The 21645-nt window shown below is 45.2% G+C and overlaps 1 protein-coding gene across 1 annotated transcript in view; it reads left to right on the top strand.

The window, feature by feature from the left end:
* The window catches only part of LOC128332816 (IgGFc-binding protein-like), a 78604-nt gene extending 58055 nt beyond the window's left edge, over window positions 1-20549 (top strand). Inside the window, exons 30-41 of the mRNA XM_053267577.1 lie at window positions 311-510; window positions 1859-2000; window positions 3389-3717; window positions 5520-6093; window positions 7404-8002; window positions 10058-10622; window positions 11972-12549; window positions 12689-13259; window positions 14263-14462; window positions 15660-16040; window positions 17865-18151; window positions 19086-20549. Coding sequence (XP_053123552.1) covers window positions 311-510; window positions 1859-2000; window positions 3389-3717; window positions 5520-6093; window positions 7404-8002; window positions 10058-10622; window positions 11972-12549; window positions 12689-13259; window positions 14263-14462; window positions 15660-16040; window positions 17865-18151; window positions 19086-19095 — 4436 coding nt within the window. The 3' untranslated portion in view covers window positions 19096-20549. The remainder of the gene's footprint in view (window positions 1-310; window positions 511-1858; window positions 2001-3388; window positions 3718-5519; window positions 6094-7403; window positions 8003-10057; window positions 10623-11971; window positions 12550-12688; window positions 13260-14262; window positions 14463-15659; window positions 16041-17864; window positions 18152-19085) is intronic.
* Window positions 20550-21645: the final 1096 nt, after the last annotated feature.

The following is a 21645-nucleotide window of genomic DNA, read 5'->3' as shown; positions in this document are numbered from 1 at the left end:
CAGAGTCCTTGCAGTGGCAGTTGGGGGAAGGAGGGCTATCCCAGGGGCAGAGCTACCAATATTCCAAGTTGTCCTTGGAATACAGGCCGTCTCACCTCTGCGTGAGCCTACCGCCTCTCTCCCTCCCTTGCCAACCACTTCACGGGTGCCCATCTCCCATCTTGCACGCCCGCCTACCTGCCTAACCTGCCCACTGCCACTTGCCAGTCCTTGCTCCTGCTTACTAAAATTGTAATTAAAACCTTCTTAAAAGCCTAGCTTGTGAAGTTATTATGAAGTTATTTCATCTAACTGACTTCTTCTAATTCAGCTCTGAGTTGTCCGACCAACAGTCACTATGACATCTGTGCCGACGTTTGCTCCACCACCTGTGCCAAGATCACAGACCCTGGAACATGCCCAGCAATCTGTGCTGAGGGCTGCCAGTGTGATGATGGTTTCTTCTTTGATGGCCATGGCTGCGTTACTGCAGGAGATTGTGGGTGCTTCATGAATGGACGCTACTTCAAGGTAGCTGGGCTTCTGAAACCTTTTCTCTCACCCTCCTGGTTCCATTGGTACCACATTCATTTTATTTCTTCTTCTTCGTCTCTAAACCTGGATCAGTTACATACTCTCTTTACAGTCAAATATCACACACTCTTGAATCACCTCCATAATTTTTCTCAGGAGTCATTAAAAAACAATCAAAAATTCTTACCTTGAAATGTCTTGATGTTTATCTCTGCCACATGTCCTAGATAAAGTCAAAGAGGTCATTCACACAATCAAAAACTGTGTTCTATCCGAGTTTGGGAGCTGTGTGTGTTGTGTGGAAGCAAGGTAGGAAGAAAACCTGGGTAGGAAGCAATAGCAAGGAAGCTCCTACCTTGCTTCCACACAATCACTTCTATCCAAGTTTCTGAACTACCTTGCTTCTACACAACCAAAAATTGGGAGCACATCCAGCTCCCAAACCAAAGTAGAATAATTTTCGATTGTGTGAATGGTCTCTTAATATAATAAGGTCATTCACACGACCTTCTGCTGGGCTGGGAGGGGGGCAGGAGGGAGGCAGGAGAGCACCTACCTTCCCCCTGATGATCCAGCAGCGATCATAGCTGCACAGCCTGCGTATTCACATGCCTGGGGCTGCTGTGAGCTGCAGTGTTCTGGAAGCAGGGAAAATGTGTTCTGGCCTCCAGATATCCCGCAATGCACCATATGATGAACACGGTGCATTGAGGGATTCCCCTGTGAGTTGGATAATCTAGGCGCCCAGCTCTGTGTATGCTAGGGCTGCGTGCAGCCCGAGCATTCACATGACCCCCATACCTGAGTAAAAGGGTGCACTTGCACCCTCTAACCCAGGGGAAAGTCCAAGGTAAATTCCCAGGATTGAGGAGGCAGGAATGGCCTCAGTCCTGACGCTTCACATGAGGAGCCCTTAGGGTTGCCCAAGACTGGCTAGAGGGCTGCTCATGTGAACAGCCTCATTCTCTATGAAATGTGACAGAGACAAGCAGCTAAATGTAGTCCAGACTTTACCTTGGCAGTACATTGAATGAACTGGCTCTCACTTACGAAGTATTTGTATGCGGGCTGTCTCCTGATCAGTTCGTGGGTTTCCTTGAAATGAGATAGGAAGTGAATGTGGTTGGGGAATCATGTAGGCATTATGGGATCTGGAGAGGATTTATTTACTGTATAACTCATCTAATATTTCTTCAAAGACAGGTACAAAGTGTGTGCTTTTATTTCTAGTCCCTTTACATCTCTGCGTGGGGGCGGGGGTCCTTTCTCTCATTGCTGATAATGGAGACTTGATATCTGGCATAATTCTATTGCTTTATACTATTGTTTTCCAATCTCCCTCTAGCCCAATGAGAAGGTTCTGATGAATGAGTGCCAGGAACGCTGCACCTGCATCCCACTCCAGGGGCTCACCTGTGAGGCTCACAGTTGTACTGCTGACGAGAAATGCAAGATCCAGGATGGAGTCATGGGTTGCATTAATAAAGGTAACAACTGAGATTCATTGCATCTCGCAGAGTATAAAACTCAGTCAAATTTTTGTCCAGATGAATATAAAGAGGCTCAAAAGCTATAAAGCCACCTAATGGCGCATTGGGGAAGTAACCTGCCTCGGGATCAAGAGTTTGCCAGTTCGAATCCCCACTGGTGTGTTTCCCAGACTATGGTAAATACCTATATCGGGCAGCAGCAATATAGGAAGATGCGCATCATCTCATACTGCACGAGAGATGGCAATGGTAAACCCCTCCTGTACTATACCAAAGAAAACCACAGGGCTCTGTGGTCGACTCACCAGGAGTCGACACCAACTCGAGGGCACAACTTTACTTTACAAAAGCTATAAACCTAAGGATCTTATTCTAAAATGTATGTGTGGTCAAGAGCATAAGGTCACCTGTACTGCTTCTAACTTCCTCTGGCAAAGGAAGTTGTCACCTTTCTATCACAGTGGCTCCTCCACAGCCATGTTTCTATTTCCTGCCCTGACTCACAGCCAGCTTTCTCTGGTTTTCCCCTGCCAGGCCTGTAATCCACAGACACCACACAGCTTGTATTCTTTGGTGTCTAATAACTTTTCCTCAATGAATCCCTATGAGGATTCATTACAGACCTTCATTTCTCCTATTCATTTTGACTGTCTTTTTGACAGTGCCAACTGTCAACTGCCATGTGCCAACTACACCCCACTCCCACCTGCAAGGCAGTGGGGTACTACTCAGTTTATATTCTAGTGTTTAGGCTCTTTGGTGTCTAATAACCTTTCCTCATAATGAATCCCTATGATGATTCATTATACACCTAAGAGTCTAAACACATCAAAAATTCCTAAAATATAAACTGAGTACCCAGTGGCTTGTGGGTTGTGGAGTAGTTGGAACATGGAGGAGAGGTCTATCAATGGCTACCAGTCGGAGGGCTGTGGGCCACCTCCAGCCTCAAAGGCAGGATGCCTCTGAGTACCAGTTGCAGGGGAGTAATGGCAGGAGAGAGGGCACACCCTCAACTCCTGCCTGTGGCTCCCAGTGGCATCTGGTGGGCCACTGTGCGAAACAGGGTGCTGGACTAGATGGGCCTTGGGCCTGATCCAGCAAGGCTGTTCTTATGTTCTTATGACCACAGTAATGTTTGTCTGTCTGTGTCACAATCCTGCTAAACAAATGAGGATTCTCAAAGACTGTACATAGCTCTAGCACCTTTTGTGGACAATGCACCTGGTAAGTCCATAAACAAATAATTAAATAAAATGGGAGTAGAAAGTACTGTAGAGGTTCCGTTTCCCTCCCATCTCACAGGCTATTCCCAACCTCCACTCTTGTACAACTTCACTTTCAATGGCATCAAATATTCACTTGTGTTCCCTCTTTCTTTTCAGACCCTTGTAAAACAGTGACATGCCGAGAAAAGGAAACATGCAAGATTGAGAATGAACAAGCAAAATGTGTCCCTGACTACCATGGGAGCGCTAATGGCTGGGGAGACCCCCACTACCACACATTCGATAGTTGGAAATTTGATTTCCAGGGCACCTGTACTTATACCTTTGCCAAATACTGCGGAAATGATCCTACACTGGTGCCTTTCACTATAGATGCGAAGAATGACAACAGGGGAAGCCAAGCCGTGTCTTACATAGCTCAGACCCATATCTATGTCTACGGATACAAGATCTCCATCTACAAGCAGGAAAATGGGAGGATCAGGGTATGTCAGTGGCCAAAAGGGGAAATGTGAGCTTCACTGAGTGTAATAGAGTTTTGATATATGGTTATACTTTGAAAGATTGCTATTGGGTTAACAAGTGGGACAAATATTTTAGAACAAATATATCAGGGAGAATGGGAGTTTAATTGCACGTCACCCCCAGGGAATTCAGATTTCCATCTATCTGCAAATACGCAAGTTAATGACCATAATGCAATGTCATGTGTTCAAAAGCCCTTCTTTATCCTGCGGTCCTATATAAGTTCATTTTGCATTTGAATATATTTTTGACTGAACATGCGGGTAGCAGGCACAAAAGTGAGTTGACTCTTGGTGGAAAATAGGGTTAATTGGGCTGGATATAAACACTACAGGTCGAGTACCCCTTATCCGGACTGCTTGGGACCAGCAGTGTTCTGGATTTCGGACTTTTCCAGATTTTGGAGTCTTCTATTTACAGTATCAGGTACAGGCGGAACTCTCACGAGAGCACACAAATTCCAGCAGCGAGCAATAATGGTGGTGGCAAAGACGTGGACGGCTGAAGAGGCGAGCAGAGGAGGGTGGCGGTGGAGGTGGGGGTGGGCAGACAGCGGCGGGATGGCCTGGCCTGGCCCTGAGGGAGGCGGCAGCAGGACGGCCCTGGCCCTAGGGAAGGCGGCTTGGCTGAATTTTTAAAGTGAGCTGAGGCTTTTTGTTGTTGTTGTTACGGTGTGGTGTCCGGATTTTGGAGCATTCCAAATTTTGGGTGTCCAGATAAGGGATACTCGACCTGTAATTGGCTAGAATTAAAGTTTTAACATTCCAGCCCAGTGTACACCCCACTCACCACCTTCTACATACTCTAGACAAGGTCAGTGGCAGGTGAGAACAGCAGATATCTTGGGCACCATGCAAAACATTTAGGATACATCTCCCAGGAGGCCAGGGCTAACACTACCCATTATAGAGGGTGCCTCTTAGTATGAGCCCAGTGCATTCACTTCCTAAAAGAGTCTCTGCATAGCATTTCAGACTGAAGGAAGATCTTCTGGATTAGAATATACTAGCTTAGTATATAGAATATACTAGCGCAGAGCATCTGTGCGCTAGTACTTGATTGCTCCCCTCACCCCCTGCCACAGCCCCCCTCACCTCAGAGATCTCTCTACCTTCACTCCCGCTCCTTCACTCAATCCAGTTGCTTCCATCCCCCTCAACCCTCTTGGTCACTCCTCCATCCCTTTACTCCATCCCCCTCACCCCTCTTGGTCGCGGCTGCAGCGTTGCTGGCGCCTATTGGCCAAGCTGCAGCCCCATATCCCCAGAGACCTCCCCACCCTCATCCAAACCCTGCGCCTGCTCCTCTCCACAGGAGCAGGAGCAGCAGAGGTTGACTGAGTCCTTCCTCGCTGCCGGCACCACCATAGCCACTCTTTCCCCTCTGGCTACTGACAGGCCCAGGCCCATCCCTTGCCTCCTTGCCTCCCTCCGCCAATGGTCTCGGTAGCCCCAAACAGCAGCATTGGTTGACTAGACCCTTCTTTGCTGTCAATAGGCACTGCCATGGCCGCTTGTTCCCCTCAGACCACTGACAAGCTCAGACCCGTCCCTCGGACTTCCTTTTCTCTCTCTTCCCCACCATTCTTTTTCTCTCTTTCTCTCTCCTCCACTCACTCTTCCCCTCTGTTTTTCTTTCCCTCCCTTTTCCAATTTTCTTGACACATGGGTTTGTGGACCATATTTCACATCATCTTCAACTAGCATGACTTGTAGTAAAGAATAAAAATACTGAGTTGGGTTTTCCTCCCTTCTGCTTGTAGATAAATGATGTAAGTGCCAGCCTACCGTTGACTCTAGAAGATGGTAAGCTCAAACTTTACCAGAGCGGTTCCAGTGCTCTCCTGCAAACAGATTTTGGCCTCCAAGTGTCATACGACTGGAACTGGTACCTGGTCGTCACTCTCTCTAGCAGCTACTATGGAGCCATCTGTGGCCTAGCTGGGAATTTCAATCAAAACCCTGGAGATGACATGACCTTTCTAAATGGCACCAAGGCAACCTCTATTGTAAGCTGGGCCAGCAGCTGGAAAGTCAAAGACCGAGATCCCTTCTGCTGGGATGAGTGCAAAGGGCATTGTCCAACATGCAGTGAAAGCCACAAACAGCTCTATGGAAATGAAAAATTCTGTGGAGTGATCAACAAAATTTCCGAAGGGCCCTTCGGAGAGTGTCACTCCAAAGTGAACCCAGATGACTTCTTTGATAGTTGCATTTATGATGTGTGCCTGAATGGTGGTGCCAAGAATATGCTCTGCCAGGCACTGGAAGCCTATGCCAAAACTTGCAGGAAAGCAGGTGCCACCATACATGACTGGAGGACACCTTCTGGCTGTGGTGAGTGCTCCTCTTCTATGCCCAGTGGCTGAGTTTGCTTAAGACAAACTTTGCTTGAGGCTGAGTTTGCAATGCTTGGACATTGCAAAGTGAATTTCGAACTGAATTGGAAGGATCTAAGGAACATAAGAAGCTGCCATATACCGAGTCAGACCATTGGTCCATCTAGCTCAGTATTATCTGCACAGATTGGCAGCGGCTTCTCCAAGCTGGCAAACAGGAGTCTCTCTCAGCCCTATCTTGGAGAATCCAGGAAGGGAACTTGAAACCTTCTGCTGTTCCCAGAGTGGCTCTATCCCCTAAGGGGAATCTCTTACAGTGCTCATACATATTGTGTCCCATTCTGATGCAACCAGGGTAGACCCTGCTTAGCTAAGGGGACAAGTCATGTTTGCTACCACAAGACCAGCTCTCCAAATACAAAACATTGCAGCAGTCTAATCAATCACATGAACACATTCAGGAAATTGATTAGGGCTGCTGATTTCACCAGCTTTCCATTGGCCTAACTGGTCAGTTAATAAGGCCTTATTGGCCTTATTATTATTTTTAAATAATGATGTTGCTTTCATAATAATACAGTATTATCGACTCCATTTACTTAGCAATTGTGGATATTTCACATATTTGAGTGTGAAATTTGAGTCCCATATTTCTTAAGATTGACATTTTTAAAACTAAAGAGGAGGTTTGATCCAATCAAGAGTAGGGAAACTGGCAAACCAAGATCCGGATTTAGACTTCCAGTCTAGGTTCCGGGGACCATTAAGCCTTGATGGATGTGCAAAGGGGAAAATTGACTCTAGGTCTTTAGGAAATGTATTGTCTATTCTCCCTCACTGTTTGGTATGAATCAGCTTGTCGTTTAGAATTGCTGTGTCAGGAACAGAGACAAACACACCAAGCTGTCTCATCACCTCCCCTAGCACCCCCATAAACAGCTTGCTGGATCCTTTTGGCAGGACTGTCCTTAGAGAGCCCTGGCAGGGTGTGAAACCTGGGGCAAATTAACCAGTATGGGGCCCACTTCCAATTGATTATAATGGGGATTAAAAGAGTGGGCCCTAGGGTGGTCATCCTGCTTGCCCTGCCCTTAGGAGTTTTTTACAGGGTTCTTTCTGGATCCCTTAGGATAATACTTCAAAAATAAGATTTTTGGGGTGCCTTTCCAATGTTGTTTGGAACATAACCATAAAATCCCAAAATCCCAGTTTTTCTACAATACTAGCATGAGTGCTTACCAAACTGAGGTTTTACCATTTTATCAGTTGTTAAATGTCTGCTGCTCTTCTATCCTCTCCCACTTTTAGCCTTGCCATGCCCTGAAAACAGCCACTACGAGGCCTGTGGAAATGCCTGCCCGGCTAGCTGCTCGGATCGCACCGCTCCATCCACCTGCAAAGAGCCATGCGTGGAAACCTGCCAGTGCAATGATGGCTTTGTCCTCAGTGTTGACAAGTGCGTGCCTATAGGAAGTTGTGGCTGCACCTACAACGGCTTCTACTACAAGCCTGAGGAGGAATTCTGGGCCGACAATTTCTGTGGCTCTCACTGCAAGTGTGATCCTACCCTGGGCATGGTGGTGTGCAAGAAGGCTGGCTGTAAAGACAATGAGAGGTGTGCTGTGGTTGATGGAGTCCAGGGTTGTTATCCCATCAGCAAAGCTACCTGCACAGCATCTGGCGACCCTCATTACACCACTTTTGATGGGAAGAAATATGATTTCATGGGCACCTGCATCTATCAGCTTGCTGGACTGTGCTCCAAGGACCCAACCCTCAAGCCTTTCACTGTCAATGTGCAGAACAACTACCGAGGCAACACTAAGGTCTCCTACACCAAGGTGGTGACATTGGAGGTCTACGATATAACTATTGTGCTAAGCCAGGAATATCCTCGTCGGGTGCAGGTAATGTCACAGGCAAAAGTGGCGTGTGGATGTGGGGAGTTCTGTGCGTTGTTACAGAACCATTTGGAAGGCTGGCTGCAGCTCTTGGTGCCCTTGCAGATCTAGAATCTATTGTATAACAGGAAGACCTTCAACATGTAGACTATAAGTACCAGAGAAAAATACTGGGGGTATGTTGTCTTGAAGACATATTGCAGAGATTGGTGTTCATTTGGTAATACTCACTGAAATGACTCCTACCACCTGACAGCTATGCAGTATTGGTCCGAATACTGGCAGGTAGCAATATATTTAGGCCTCCCTAACTGTACTCATGCCCATCGGTTGGTCTATTCACATTCAGAATGTAGGTAAGGCAAACACGACATGTTGCAATTCCATGATCAGAACTATTTATTACCTATATATATTTGATGGTCAGCTATTTGCTGTCATAACTAGCTTTTGAGAATGGAGCAAGAGCAAAGGCACTGCAGTTGGGGCAGGACTAATTGCTAATAAGTATGACAAAAAGCTTTTATATGGTCCTAGGAATAACACCATAATATAGCCTGGCCTATTGGTAGCAGTAGTTAATTTATTGCCATCAATGAACCAGAAGTAGAATAAGTAGCAATTATGTTTACAACACAATGTATGAAAATTCCAAGAGTGAGATTCATAAATACAGACTAAGTGACTCAAAATAACTCTCACCCCACAAAACAGTCCTACCATCACAGCTCCTACCAGAGCCAGAAGAGGAGGGGGGAGTTCACCAGGGTAAGCACAGTAAGGTATTCCCCTTAGGGGATGCGGCCACTCTGGGCAAAGCACCTGTATGCTTGCATGCAGAAGGTTCCAAGTTCCTTCCCTGGCATCTCCAGGTAGGAAGACGCCTGCCTGCAACCTTGGAGAAGCCGCTGCCAGTCTGTGTAGACAATACACAGATGGACCAATGGTCTGACTTGGTATAAGGCAGCTTCCTGTGTTCCTATAAATCCTTGACTGCAAGAGATTCACAGTAGGCTGCCACCATCCACTTTATTTTAATGTGGGACAAATCACTCTTTCCACATAAGATTCCTGGAGGGGGTGGGGAGTGGCAAAACCCTCCCTAGAAGGGCTGAGCTGTCCTAGACCAGCAAAGGCATGTAATTAAGGCAGACCCAAAATAAAGAGTAGCACACTTCACCAACAAGGTTGTATTATTAGATTAAAAGAAAAACAAGAGCATGAAATAAGAATAAATGCCTCTTCATAAGGCAGACTGTAAGAGAGTGAATTTACATTAACCAGGCAACTCAGCAATACAATAAAGGAAACTAATCCTCCCTCACACATCTAACTGAACCGGTCCCTATCCTATTACTCACAGGCAGGGATCTTGCTGCTGTCTCCAGCCTCCTAGGCTGTGGTGTTCAATTTCCCCAACTGCTTCTCAGCCAGTTGCATCCTCAGAACATTCTTGGGATAGAACAAACTAAAGAAAAAGCTTTCTCTTCTGGTGCTGGTAGCTGAGTGTAGTCCCTACCCAGTCCTCTGGATTGGCCCTCTGTTTATATTTTCCTGGGCTTTCCCTCTTATTAGGAAAGGCCTTCCCTCCCTGCATTTCCTCTAAGTGGCTCATCTGAATGCAATATCCTTCTTTAGCCAGAGTTGCATAGCAGCACACTGTCTTCAGGCTACCAGTTTATGATCCACTGGAACGTGAGTTTTAATGAGAACTTCTTTCCTTCTTCTGTCTAGAAACAGTTCTACTTGGGGCCATACTGCAGTGGTACATTGCTTGGAAAATATCCTGTTTTCATTGTAATAGGGGGCTGGATTCTCATGGCCATGAAAAAACTGCAACTTTTCCAAAATCACATATTTCTTTGGGTAGAGTCAGGTGTGAGGTTTCAGATGTGTTCAAATTCAGTGAATGTCTCAAACAGGTCTCACTAGTTGGGCTTTAAAAACCAAGCTATGTGTATACACTACATAGAAAAAGGAAGCAAATATATGTAGAGCTCTTTGCACGTTTTCTGCATAGGTAGGATGAATGGTGACTGTTCCTGTTTAATCCTATTCCAGGTTAATGAAGTCTTTGTGAATCTGCCTTTCTACTTAGAGGATAAGGTAAAGGTTTATATCAGTGGGAATCAGGCCTTCATCAAGACCAATTTTGACCTGACAGTAACCTTTGACTGGTATAGCTATGCCCAGGTCATTGTGCCCAGTACATACACCGATGCCGTTTGTGGCCTCTGCGGCAGCTACAACTCAAACCCCAATGATGACTTGGTCATGAAAGATGGTAAACAAGCAGCCAGCATAGCCCAATTTGCAGAAAGCTGGAAGGTGGCTGAGGTGCCTGGATGTTCAGCGGGTTGCACTAATGATTGCCCAGTATGTGAGGAAGCAAAGATACAAACCTACAAGGGTGACCAGTACTGTGGGATCCTCATCAAGAAGGATGGGCCATTCAGAGAATGCCATAAGACCATCGATCCAACACGCTTCTTTGATGACTGCGTCTTCGACACCTGCCAGTACCATGGTCGGCGTGACATTCCTTGTGATGCCATCAGCAACTACGTGGCAGATTGCCAGGCCTTGGGCATTCCAGTTGAAAAATGGAGATCAGGCTCCTTCTGCAGTAAGTGGATCTGCTTTAGAGCAGTTATGCAGGGAACCACTGAGCAAGGGCATGTCAATGTTAATGCACATGAGGTGAAAAAATTGCATCCCCTTTTAATTCACAGCCTTCTGAAATTGGACATTTTGAATTATTTTGCCTCCCACATCTGATCTTCAGCATGAGCTAGAATATTTGAAAATGTAGCAAATTATCATGCCAAAAATCATTCACATCCTTCTTTTACTTATTTGTTTGTATATTTATTTATTTAGAATATTTCTATACCGCCCAAAACATGCGTCTCTGGGCAGTTTACAATGGCATAGAAAAGCATGTACTTGCCATAGAAAAGAGCTTAAAATATGGCAAACAAATGCTTTCAAGTATATCCTGTCGTAGTGAAGCAGGGAAACACATGAAATTGAGATTTCGTTCTTGTCAGCAACATCCTAAACTCTGGCACAATGAGGTCACTGAAAGCTAAACTCCACCCAGAACTTGAATCTGAATTTAAATGGTATATAATAGAGATAAAATTCTGATCTGAAGTGTTTTGAATGCTGTGATGGGTACATTCAAATCCAAAACCTGAAAAATTGAGAGAAACATAGCAAGAGAAGAAGCTGCCTTATACAGTCACACTATTGGTCCATTAATATGAATAAATGAATGCATTTTTATTTCAATCCTCGACCAAAATGGACATTTGTCCATTAGTCTTGCCTATGCTCACTGGCAGCTGCTCTCCAGGGTTTCAAGCAGGAGTCTTTCCAAGCCCTACTGGGAGATGCCAAAGACGGGATCTGGACCCTTCTGCATTTCAAGCAGTTGCTCTACCACTGTGCTTTAGATAGAGCCCATGAGAGGTGTTTTGTCAAATTCATTTCAGCTCTGTAATCAATGCATTTTGTTCAGATTCGATCAACATTAAATTTTGCACCTGAGCAGGGGAGGGGCAGGAGAAACAGAACAATCTTTGTCTTAATTCATTCCTTCTGCACATTCCAAATGGTGTTACATCTATATGCGTATTTATTCAGCATTTCCATGTGCAACATGACAAAAACATTTTATCTATATAGAGATGCTGCCATTTTTTTAAAAAAACTAATCAATAAGTGTTAATAATAGACAGATAGATAGATAGATAGATAGAATAGGTCAACGATGACATAGCTAATTTTCATGACAGCCCTCACTAGTACTATTTATCATATTTTACCAGGAGATGTCACTCTAAAAAAAATCAGCAACATTGTTGGAGTCCTATTCTAACCCAACTCCCCAAAGGGTTCCAGTATATGTCTTTCTCTATAATAAATTAGGTGTTACCTCCACATTCTCTATCAATTTGTCCTCTCTTCCAGACCCTACCTGTTCACTTAATTCCCACTATGATCTCTGTGGAAATGGCTGCCCTGCCACTTGCCGTGGCCTCTCAGCTCCACCTGGCTGTGAGGTATCTTGCAAAGAAGGATGCTACTGCAATACTGGGTTTCTCCTCAGTGGGGACCAGTGTGTTGCTATTGGGGAGTGTGGCTGTATGTACCGGGACAAGTATTACAAGAAGGGAGAGGTTTTCTACCCCGGTGTCTCTTGCCAGGAGAGATGCAGTTGTACAGACAATGGAGTTGTTGAATGCCAGAAGATCTCCTGTGGAGTCCATGAGGAATGCCGGGTACAGAATGGAGTCCAAGGCTGCCATGCTGTGGGCTGTGGAAGATGCAGTGTATCTAGAGGCTCCCACTACATGACGTTTGATAGACGGGCCTATGACTTCCAGGGTACCTGCACTTACACTTTGGCTGAACTCAACAAAGCAGATTCTTGGCTGGAAAAATTCTCTGTGCTAGTGGAGAATGAGCTTTCCCTGACAAAGAAGGTCGTGATATCATTTCATGGATACATTACCATCATTGAGAAGGCAATGAAGTGGAAGATCAAGGTGAGTCCCTTCTGAGTTTACTCTCTTTCAAGATGTTTCTGGCTTACACTGTGGTTGTGGCTACATGTACTTTGAACATATACATGGATCTAATCAGAAAATGCATCCGTAGTCACGTTCTTTGTTTTTGTTCCTACAGGTGAATGGAGAGCTCTACACATTGCCCATGAGTACAAACGACAGGAAACTCTGGGTCAACCAGGAAGGGAACAACATCATCGTCCAATCTGACTTTGGCCTCAAAGTCCTTTATGATGCCTCTGCTTACGTCTTGGTGTCTGTCCCCAGCACCTATTGGGGACACGTGAATGGCCTGTGTGGTAATTTCAATGGTGACAGCACTGATGACTTCACTCTGCCCAATGGAAAAAGCACCCAGAATGTGGATGAGTTTGGGATGTCTTGGAAGGTTCCTGTTCCTGGTGTCAGTTGTTCCGATGGTTGTGGCAAGAAATGTCCTGTCTGTGATACAACCAAGACAGCTCCGTACCAACCCACGACTTCCTGTGGGATGATCCCAGCCAAATCAGGCCCTTTTGAGGGCTGTCACTCATTGGTGGACCCTCTTGAATACTTCGGCCATTGCCTGTATGACATGTGTGTGTCCAATGGTGCAGGAGAGACCCTCTGTCAGAGCATTCAGGCATATGTGGCTGCGTGCCAAGCTGCTGGTGCTACAATTGGAGCCTGGAGAACAGACACCTTCTGCCGTAAGTTGGCACAGTAATCTGCAGATTCATCTTCTGCAGGAAGGGGTGGGGGTGAGGGTCCCTATAAGTTCAGAATGTTTAATTGGTGCTCCATCCCTGGGTGTTTGGCACAGTAATTTTTATTTATTTATTTATTTATTGTTCACTTTTTATACCGCCTTTCATAATGTATCTCAAGGCAGTTTACAAAAGATAAGATACAATAAAATCCCATGAAAGTTACATTTGAAACCTTAAAATCAACATTGAATACCATAAACACACCAAATAATAATAATAATAATAATAAAGGGGGAAAAATAAACAGAAGCAAGAAAGCTGAGAAAACCTGGCGGCCTCTAAGAGGTAAAAGTCTAAGTAAATAAAACAGTCTTGAGTGGTTTTTTAAAAGCAGCCACAGCTGCCAAAGAGCGAACATTAATTGAGAAAGCATTCCACAGCCTGGGGGCAGGGCAACTACAGAGAGAGCCCCGTCCTGTGTGCATGACAATTTAGCCTCTCTCAAGGTCGGCTCACGGAGCAAAGGCCCCTCTGATGATCTTGTTGGGCTGGCAGAAACCCTTGGAAGCAGGCGGTCCCTCAGCTATCCAGGGCCCAAACCATTAAGGGCTTTAAAGGTAATAACCAGCACCTTGAATTGGATCTGGAAACAAATTAGCAACCAGTGCAGCTCTTTCCGAAAAGCTATAATATGCTCCGAATAAGCAATTCTAGAGAGAACCCTGCCAGCTGCATTCTGCACCAACCAACGTTTCTGAACATTCTTCAAGGGCAGCCCCATGTACAGCACATTGCAGCAATCCAGCCACGATGTAACTAAAGCATGAGTAACCATGACCAGATCTGCCTTCTCAAGAAAGGGACGTAGCTGGTGCACTAGCCGAATGTGCAGTTTCATCTTCTGCAGGAATGGGGTGGTGTTGGTGGTCCCTATCAGTTCAGAATGCTTAATTGGTGTCCCGTCCCATGCTTACTTTTGACACTCTCCTCCCTTTATTTTCAGCACTCTCCTGTCCATCCAACAGCCATTATGAGTTATGCTCAAGGAGTTGTGATTACACCTGCACCAGCGTGTCCACTTCAAGCCAATGCACAAAAAAGTGCTTTGAAGGCTGCCAGTGTGACAACGGCTACCTGTTTGATGGTGACAGTTGTGTGGCAATTGGGCATTGTGGCTGCATTTATGATGGGCGGTATATCAAGGTAAGTGTTGCAGTCATAACTGGAGTGTGCCTGTTTACAACGCAAACCATCATCATCTAACTGGAATTACCATGATGTCACATGTACTGTGTCGTACCAGAAGAATTGCATTCCACTGCATGCTACTGGACTACTCCCCTTGAAGGCCACGCCTTCCCTTCACTTGTTCCCTTTTGAAGAGGGTTTTCTCTCAGATTGTGTAGTATACAGTGCTATTAATAACAGGATGGGTCTGGCCCGGCATCAGATTTGCCTACATTTTTCACCCATTTAGTAATCTGAAAAGGGGTCAGAAAGATTGGAATGACTGCTACAGTAGGACTTATGGTGCTGCTGATGGCAGTGTTGGGAACAGTCTGAGGCCTACTGATCTTTGTACTTACTTGGGCACTCTCCATTAGCTCTGCATCACTAGATAACCCATTTGAGATAGCAGAGAGAGCCTGATCCATTCAGGAAGCCATGCAGCAGGTTTGGTCACTGCCAGGCACTATAATGCTCCCCATGAAGAGTTTGTATAATGCTCCCAGTTGGGAGCATGGCAGGGCTCAGAGGCTTCCCTACAGCTTACTCCCAACCCCTACAGCTAACCACTCCTGCTTCTGGTAAGCCAATAAAGCAATGCTAAGTGGGTATGTTTGAGAAAGTCCAATCCAGGCAGGGAATGATGCAGGCTGAAGAGCTATCCACCTGCATCTGGGATATCCAGGCACCATGGAAATTTAGTTCCTGTGATGCCAGAATGCTCAGTTGCATCACACATGCATGGAAATCTCAAAGAGGGACATTCCTGACCTAGATAGGACCATCTCTATCATGGCCACCACCTAGATAGGTGACATCCAGGAAGTGGTGGGTCCCATCAGGTCTGGGAATGGCAAAGGTTGAGGTAAGGTTTCTAGGATGCCAAAGGCACCCTCCAAACTAATAAATTTTAACTGACTACTGCTCTAAATTGATGGGAGGTTGAGGTGGACAGCCTATATTTGCACAGATTTCATTTTAATGCTCTTGTTATTTCTTATGATCTATCATGCTCAAATGTACAGAAGAACCATGAATCATTTTTTTTTAAAGACAGAACATTTTCTTTTTCTTTCAGACATTGCAGGAATTGCTTTACTTTACCATCAATTAACAATGTTTATATTAAAGTTTTAATGTTTTCTCTATTGGTTTTTGCTGTAATTCTCACAGACAGGAGAAAGTGTTGTCTTAGAGGGCTGCATGACGACTTGCACCTGTCAAGCTTTGGGCCAGCTCATCTGTAAGGACACCAGCTGTCAGGAAGGAGAAATATGTGCCCTCAATAATGGTGTGCGTGTTTGCATGAAGAAGAAAGGAGAGTGCTTGCTCACCCCTGGCGCACGGCTGACCACTTTTGATGGCACCTCTGGGGAAATCCCACACAATGGCGCCTATGAGGTGGTCTCGCTTTGCAATGAGGAAGACCCTTCTCGGTTCAGAATCATAGCAGTTACCCAGAAATGCAGTGCCGGGGATTTGGCAACTGTGTCAACACTCCATGTGTTCTTCCAAGGAGCTCTGATCACTGTGAAAAAGAACAGAGAGACTTGGGTAAGGGCCAAAGACAGAGTGGATGGAACCCTTGATTAAGAGGAGGAACTCACACACCCATTCTAAAAGGGCCAGCTCAAAATGAATGCTGGGAAGACAGGGGTAGTGCAGAAATATACAAAGCTTTCCAGAGACCTAGAGAGTTTGTTTGTTTGTTTGTTTATTCATCCATCCAAAGACCCCAGGGCAGTTAACAACAAGAAAAACAGTAATAAAACTTCTACAAAAACAAACTGCTAAACCAAGAACAGACATACATCAAAGAGAGAGCCAGGGGCCATTCATTAGCCAGTTTAAAAAGGGCGGTTTAAAGATTTGTCTAGATTGCTGGGAGAAAGGAGGAAGCCATACAGATCTCAACCATGAGTGAGTTTTAGAGCCTCGAGGCCATCAATGAGAAGGCCCTGCATCACATGCTCATCAAATGAGCCTCAATAGGTGTCGGCACACAGAGCACTACCCTCCCTGATGATCTAGTCAGGTGGGTAAATTCACGTGGTAGCAGGTGGTCCCTAAGGTACCTTGGGCCCAAAATGAGTTGCTGTCAAGAGCAGGCCTAGTAATTAAAATGTACCCTCAGTCCCAGATGCAGTCTAATATTGACTTGGCCTCCTCATCCATATGGTCTGGCCCAGGGTTTTGTAGAGTCTCCACAGGCGTTTAGCTATAATTGAGCGGAAGGGTTCAAAAAACCCAGGCACTCTAACTCCTGAGGGGGCCCCCAGCTCTACCCCTCCCTATTTTCTTTCATTATCTCCCTCACTCCAAGGCGCCACCAGGGAGAGGGGCAAACACAGGCTCCCTCTCCCCTAGTTATGCCCCTGAGTCCCCAGCTGTCTTTCCTCTCTCATGTGGACAGCCATGCCAGCCAGTTGCTCTACTCTGTGATGAGGTTAGTTAGCTTCCTCCTCTTCTAAGTTGAAAAAATCAAAATTTGGCCCTAACATTCTATTGTGATTACCATTCACAATGTTTCAGGTTTACATGTGTGTGTGTGTGTGTGTGTAATATCATTTGAACACAAGAACATAAGAACAGCTGTGCTGGATCAGGCCCAAGGCCCATCTAGTCCAGCATCCTCCTGTTTCACACAGTGGCCCACCAGATGCTGCTGGAAGCCTACAGGCAGGAGTTGAGGGCATGTCCTCTCTCCTGCTGTTACTCCCCTGCAGCTGGTACTCAGAGGCATCCTGACTTTGAGGCTGGAGGCCTATAGCCCTCCGACTAATAGCCGTTGATAGACCTGTCCTCCATGAATCTGTCTAAGCCCCTTTTAAAGCCATCCAAGCTTGTGGCCATCACCAGCGCATAATCGTAGATTAATTATGCACTGTGTGGAAAAAGTACTTTCTTACCTAGAAAGCGATGATGATGTTGATGATGATGATGATGATGATGATGAACCTGAGTTGCTAAGTCCTGTGCAACAGTTGAAAATAAGATGATTCCCTCCTATGAGATTCCCTTGTAGAGATTTCATAAACAGACATATCAAGAGGGAGAAATCAGGGATCTTCTGTCAATGAACAAGAGCCAGACAGCCAGCAGGGAGTTCACAGTGAGAGAATGATAGCAATAGCCATCCCCTGCCCCTTGCCCCTGCCCCTGCCCCTGCTAATCAGTTACACTGCCCCTGAGCATGGAAGCTCAGTTCTTAAGAGTAGTTTTGGATATTCGAAAGTGGCTGGGGGATGAAGAAGCACAAGAAAACAAAACATTCCTATATTTTCGTGGGGGGGTGGGATTGCAAGCTGACTCTGTATCTTTTTTCCTCTACACAACAGCAATGTGACACCTTTCTCCCTCCCGATTTCTCCATTTCAGATAAATGGGTATCGAGCACAGCTCCCAGCAAATGTCTTTGACAATGTATCTGTAAGCGTCTCTCAGGATGGAGTTGTGATCAATTTGGCCTCTGCAGTACAAGTTCTCTTCAGACCCCAAGGGGAAGTCAAGGTTCAAGTCGAGGAAAGCCTGCAAGGAAAACTGTGTGCTTCCTGCGGGAACTTCAATGGGAATGCTGCAGATGACCTAACGCTGCCCAATGGGAAGGAAGCAGGAAACCTGGATGAGGTCATTCATGCCTGGAAAGCCAAGGACTTCTCTAGCTGGTGAGTGGTTCTTTGCATCACCTTGCCAAAGGAGGGCACAAGATAAGACAGGCACTTTCATTGCCTTATAGAAATAGAGAGTAGCATCTGACAGTGTTCACTAGGTGCTTAAAGCTGAGGGAATAAATCCATACATTCCAGGGTTAATACAACCATAACCTGAGCCATTGGCCATATTCAGATGTACTAGGAAGATGTCCCTTCACCTCTGGTTTCCCAAACACATGTCCGAATTGGTGAAACCATAGTTAAAGGCAAGAAGGGACCTGTGGCTTCCCTTCCCAAATGCTGAACCTTCGGTCAGAGTGGAGTTTCAGCACCCTTACCTCCGGTTCTGTGCTGCCAGTGTTACTTCTGAATGCTGAAACTGCAGCTTTTATTTTTATTTGTTTACATTTTATATCCCGCTCTTCCTCCAAGGAGCCCAGAGTGGTGTACTACATACTTAGGTTTCTCCTCACAACAACCCTGTGAAGTAGGTTAGGCTGAGAGAGAAGTGACTGGCCCAGAGTCAGCCAGCAAGTCTCATGGCTGAATGGGGATTTGAACTCGGGTCTCCCCGGTCCTAGTCCAGCACTCTAACCACTACACCATGCTGGATCTCAGTTTGGGCCTCATGGAACTTGAGTTGAGGGAGGAAATTCCTTCCTCACTCCAGCCCGATTGGCTGTGCGAGCTGTCCTTCTGTCAAGAAGGAAGCCCACACAGCCAGCTCCCCCGCCTCTCTGCAGTCTTACTGACTGCAGAGATGCCCTTCTCCCCAATGTCCAAAAGTGGATGGGGGAGCGGAAGGAGCAGGCACGCAGAACCGCGGTTGCATTGGACCTGAAGTTCCATGTGACATCTGAAGGCAGCATCTGTGTTCTAAAGTTAAGGCTTCCTGACTGTGGTATGTGCAGGCTTATAATTATTGCTTCACCCTTTTCTCTTCCAGTGATGCTTAAAAGCCAACGGAGCCACTGTGGAACCCTCCTGGCATCACTCCCCAATGATATGAAGTCTATCCTGGAGCTCAGATCTTCTCTGTAAAATCTGCTCTAATGTCATAAATGTGACTCAGCCCTCTGCCAGGTGTCTTCTGATTACCAATGAAATTATGGAACTTTCCCCTAAAAACCAATAAATCCTTTTGTGGAAAACTCTTCCAGGATATCAATCTCTCCTCATGATTTATTGTCATAATTGGTCTCAAATTCCCACATGTAAGAGTGGGGGAAAATACAGTTGTGAAGATATTAATGAAACTCAAAATGATTTATAACATAGACTAATACTAATAGTCTCAGTCTAAAGCATGACAACAAAACAGAAGTTGAGAAACTGGCTCTGAAAGAAACATGGCTAACCTGCATTCTGGTGAAACCAGCTCTTACACTGGTGGGGGAACCAGCTGGGTGGCCTTACTGGGATTTGACAAGGGCATTGTATAGCAAGTACCACCCACTTAAAATTGCACGTTAAAAAAAATCCCCAATTTCATATTATCTTCTGTCCAGAGGACTGAAAAAATGGTGTTTCATTTACAGCAATTTGAGTAGGCTCTGCATCTTCCAAAGGGAAACTGAGCTCTGATTCTTTTGCCAACCAGGGTGCTTATCCCACCAACTATTCTCAGGCAACTATGAACTAGAAGGTCCCACATATTTTGACACTGTTTGCACACAAATAGGAGAGCCTGACAACAGCCTGTTTGATTATCCTTAAGGATCAAGCTGGATCCAATGATAGGCAGAGCTATCAGTAGGCAGGTCCAACCCTGCAATAATTAAAAAGAAGTGGAGGGTGCGGGGAATGACCAACTTGTGGTTTTCTCCAATCTATACAGTTGTTTACTTGTATGAAGTAAAATTGCCATCATTCACACTAGCTGCCTTATTAGTGCTAACATTGCCCTTTGGTTGAGTGGTGGTGAAGGAATAGTAGGTAGAAACTGCCTTATACTGAGTTGGGCCATTGGTCCATCTAGCTCAGTACTGTCTACACTGACTGGCAGTGGCTCTCTGAGGTTACAGGCAGGGGTCTTTCCCAGCCCTACTGGAAATGCTGCCAGGGAATGAGCCTGCGGCCTTGTGCATTACAAACAGATGCTCTACCGCCCCGCTTTCCCAAAGAAAATGTCCCCCATGTATTGGTTCTCAGAGCGAACTGTATACCTCTTTACAAAAGTATAGGTGGGATAGGCTTAGGTTTAGACTCTATAGGTTTAGGTGGGGTAACATATGAACACAATGAATATTTTGTTTTATAATCTGCAAATCTCGATCTGATCTTTAGCAATGCATTTCATAAGTAGTTTATACATTTCTCTCTTCTCTTTTTTTATTGTATTTACATGATACATTGTTTGAATTTCTTTGTATATAGGTCTATGACCATAATAAAGTTCTGTTCTATTCTGTTCTATTCTGAATATTTATATATAGCTTTTCAACAAAAGTTCCCAAAGCAGTTTACATATACATACATACACAGACAAACAAACAAAATGGCTCCATGTCCCCCCAAAGGGCTCACAATCTAAAAAAAGAAACATAAGGTAGACACCAGCAACAGCCACTGGAGGAATGCTGTGCTGGGATTGGATAGGACCAGTTGCTCTTCCCCGCTAAATAAAGTCAATCACCACTTTAAAAAGGTGCCTCTTTGCTCAGTTAGCAGGGATAAGTATAGGTTAGGAGCATAGCTTAGCAAGTCTAGAACAATGTTTAATATAAAGTCCAATATTAAAGACTGCATAATCTTCCTTGCAGCAAACAAGGTAACACCATTAACCACTTGGGAGGGCGTAGGTGTCCAACTGAAGCAAAAAATGGTAAGCACCTGACCACAAGGCAGGGTGTAACCACTAAAAAGAGGTAGTTGTGGTAAGTTCTACACTGACTAAAAACCGCAGAGAGCTGGACATCTGAGAGTTGCAGAAACGACCAGTTGCATGGAAAACAAGGGCTTTGTAGGTGGAGACAAGAAGGATGAGTTGTCCCAAAAGGCAAATCACTAAACTTGAGTAAGGTTCTCATGTTTAACTGAGCCTATCAGAACACATGGATTGATAGCTGTCCAAATATGGGGTGAGGTTGTGATGCCACAAGGAGTACTTAAGAGCATGTTAGGAGCTGCGTAGGGTTGCCATCTTCCAATCCAGGCTTGGATTGTGACTCTTGGCTACCCATCAGAGTCTGTACTCTGCCGGACATAACCTACTCAGACCTGCTATATGCTGCTTTGATGTTCTACTACCTGCTAGAGTTGGTGAGTTGCTATTATAAAGCTTTAAACTTTACTCTGTGTGTGTGAATTATTCCTTGGGCACAGGGCAATCAGGTGATCTAATTTATTTTTTAAATAAATAAATAAATAAATTATTTTTAAAATAAATAAATAAATTAGCTTAGCTTAGCTTCAGTGCCAGATAAATTGATGGAAAGCATACTTAAGGACAAAATTGTTAAACATATAGAAGAAAAGGACTTGCTGAAGGAGAACCAGCATGGCTT

Source organism: Hemicordylus capensis, chromosome 7 (genome assembly GCF_027244095.1).
Source record: "Hemicordylus capensis ecotype Gifberg chromosome 7, rHemCap1.1.pri, whole genome shotgun sequence".
NCBI classification, from domain to species: Eukaryota; Metazoa; Chordata; class Lepidosauria; order Squamata; family Cordylidae; genus Hemicordylus; species Hemicordylus capensis.
The sequence above is the reverse complement of the archived record's forward strand: the minus strand, read 5'-3'. Positions and strand labels throughout refer to the sequence as shown.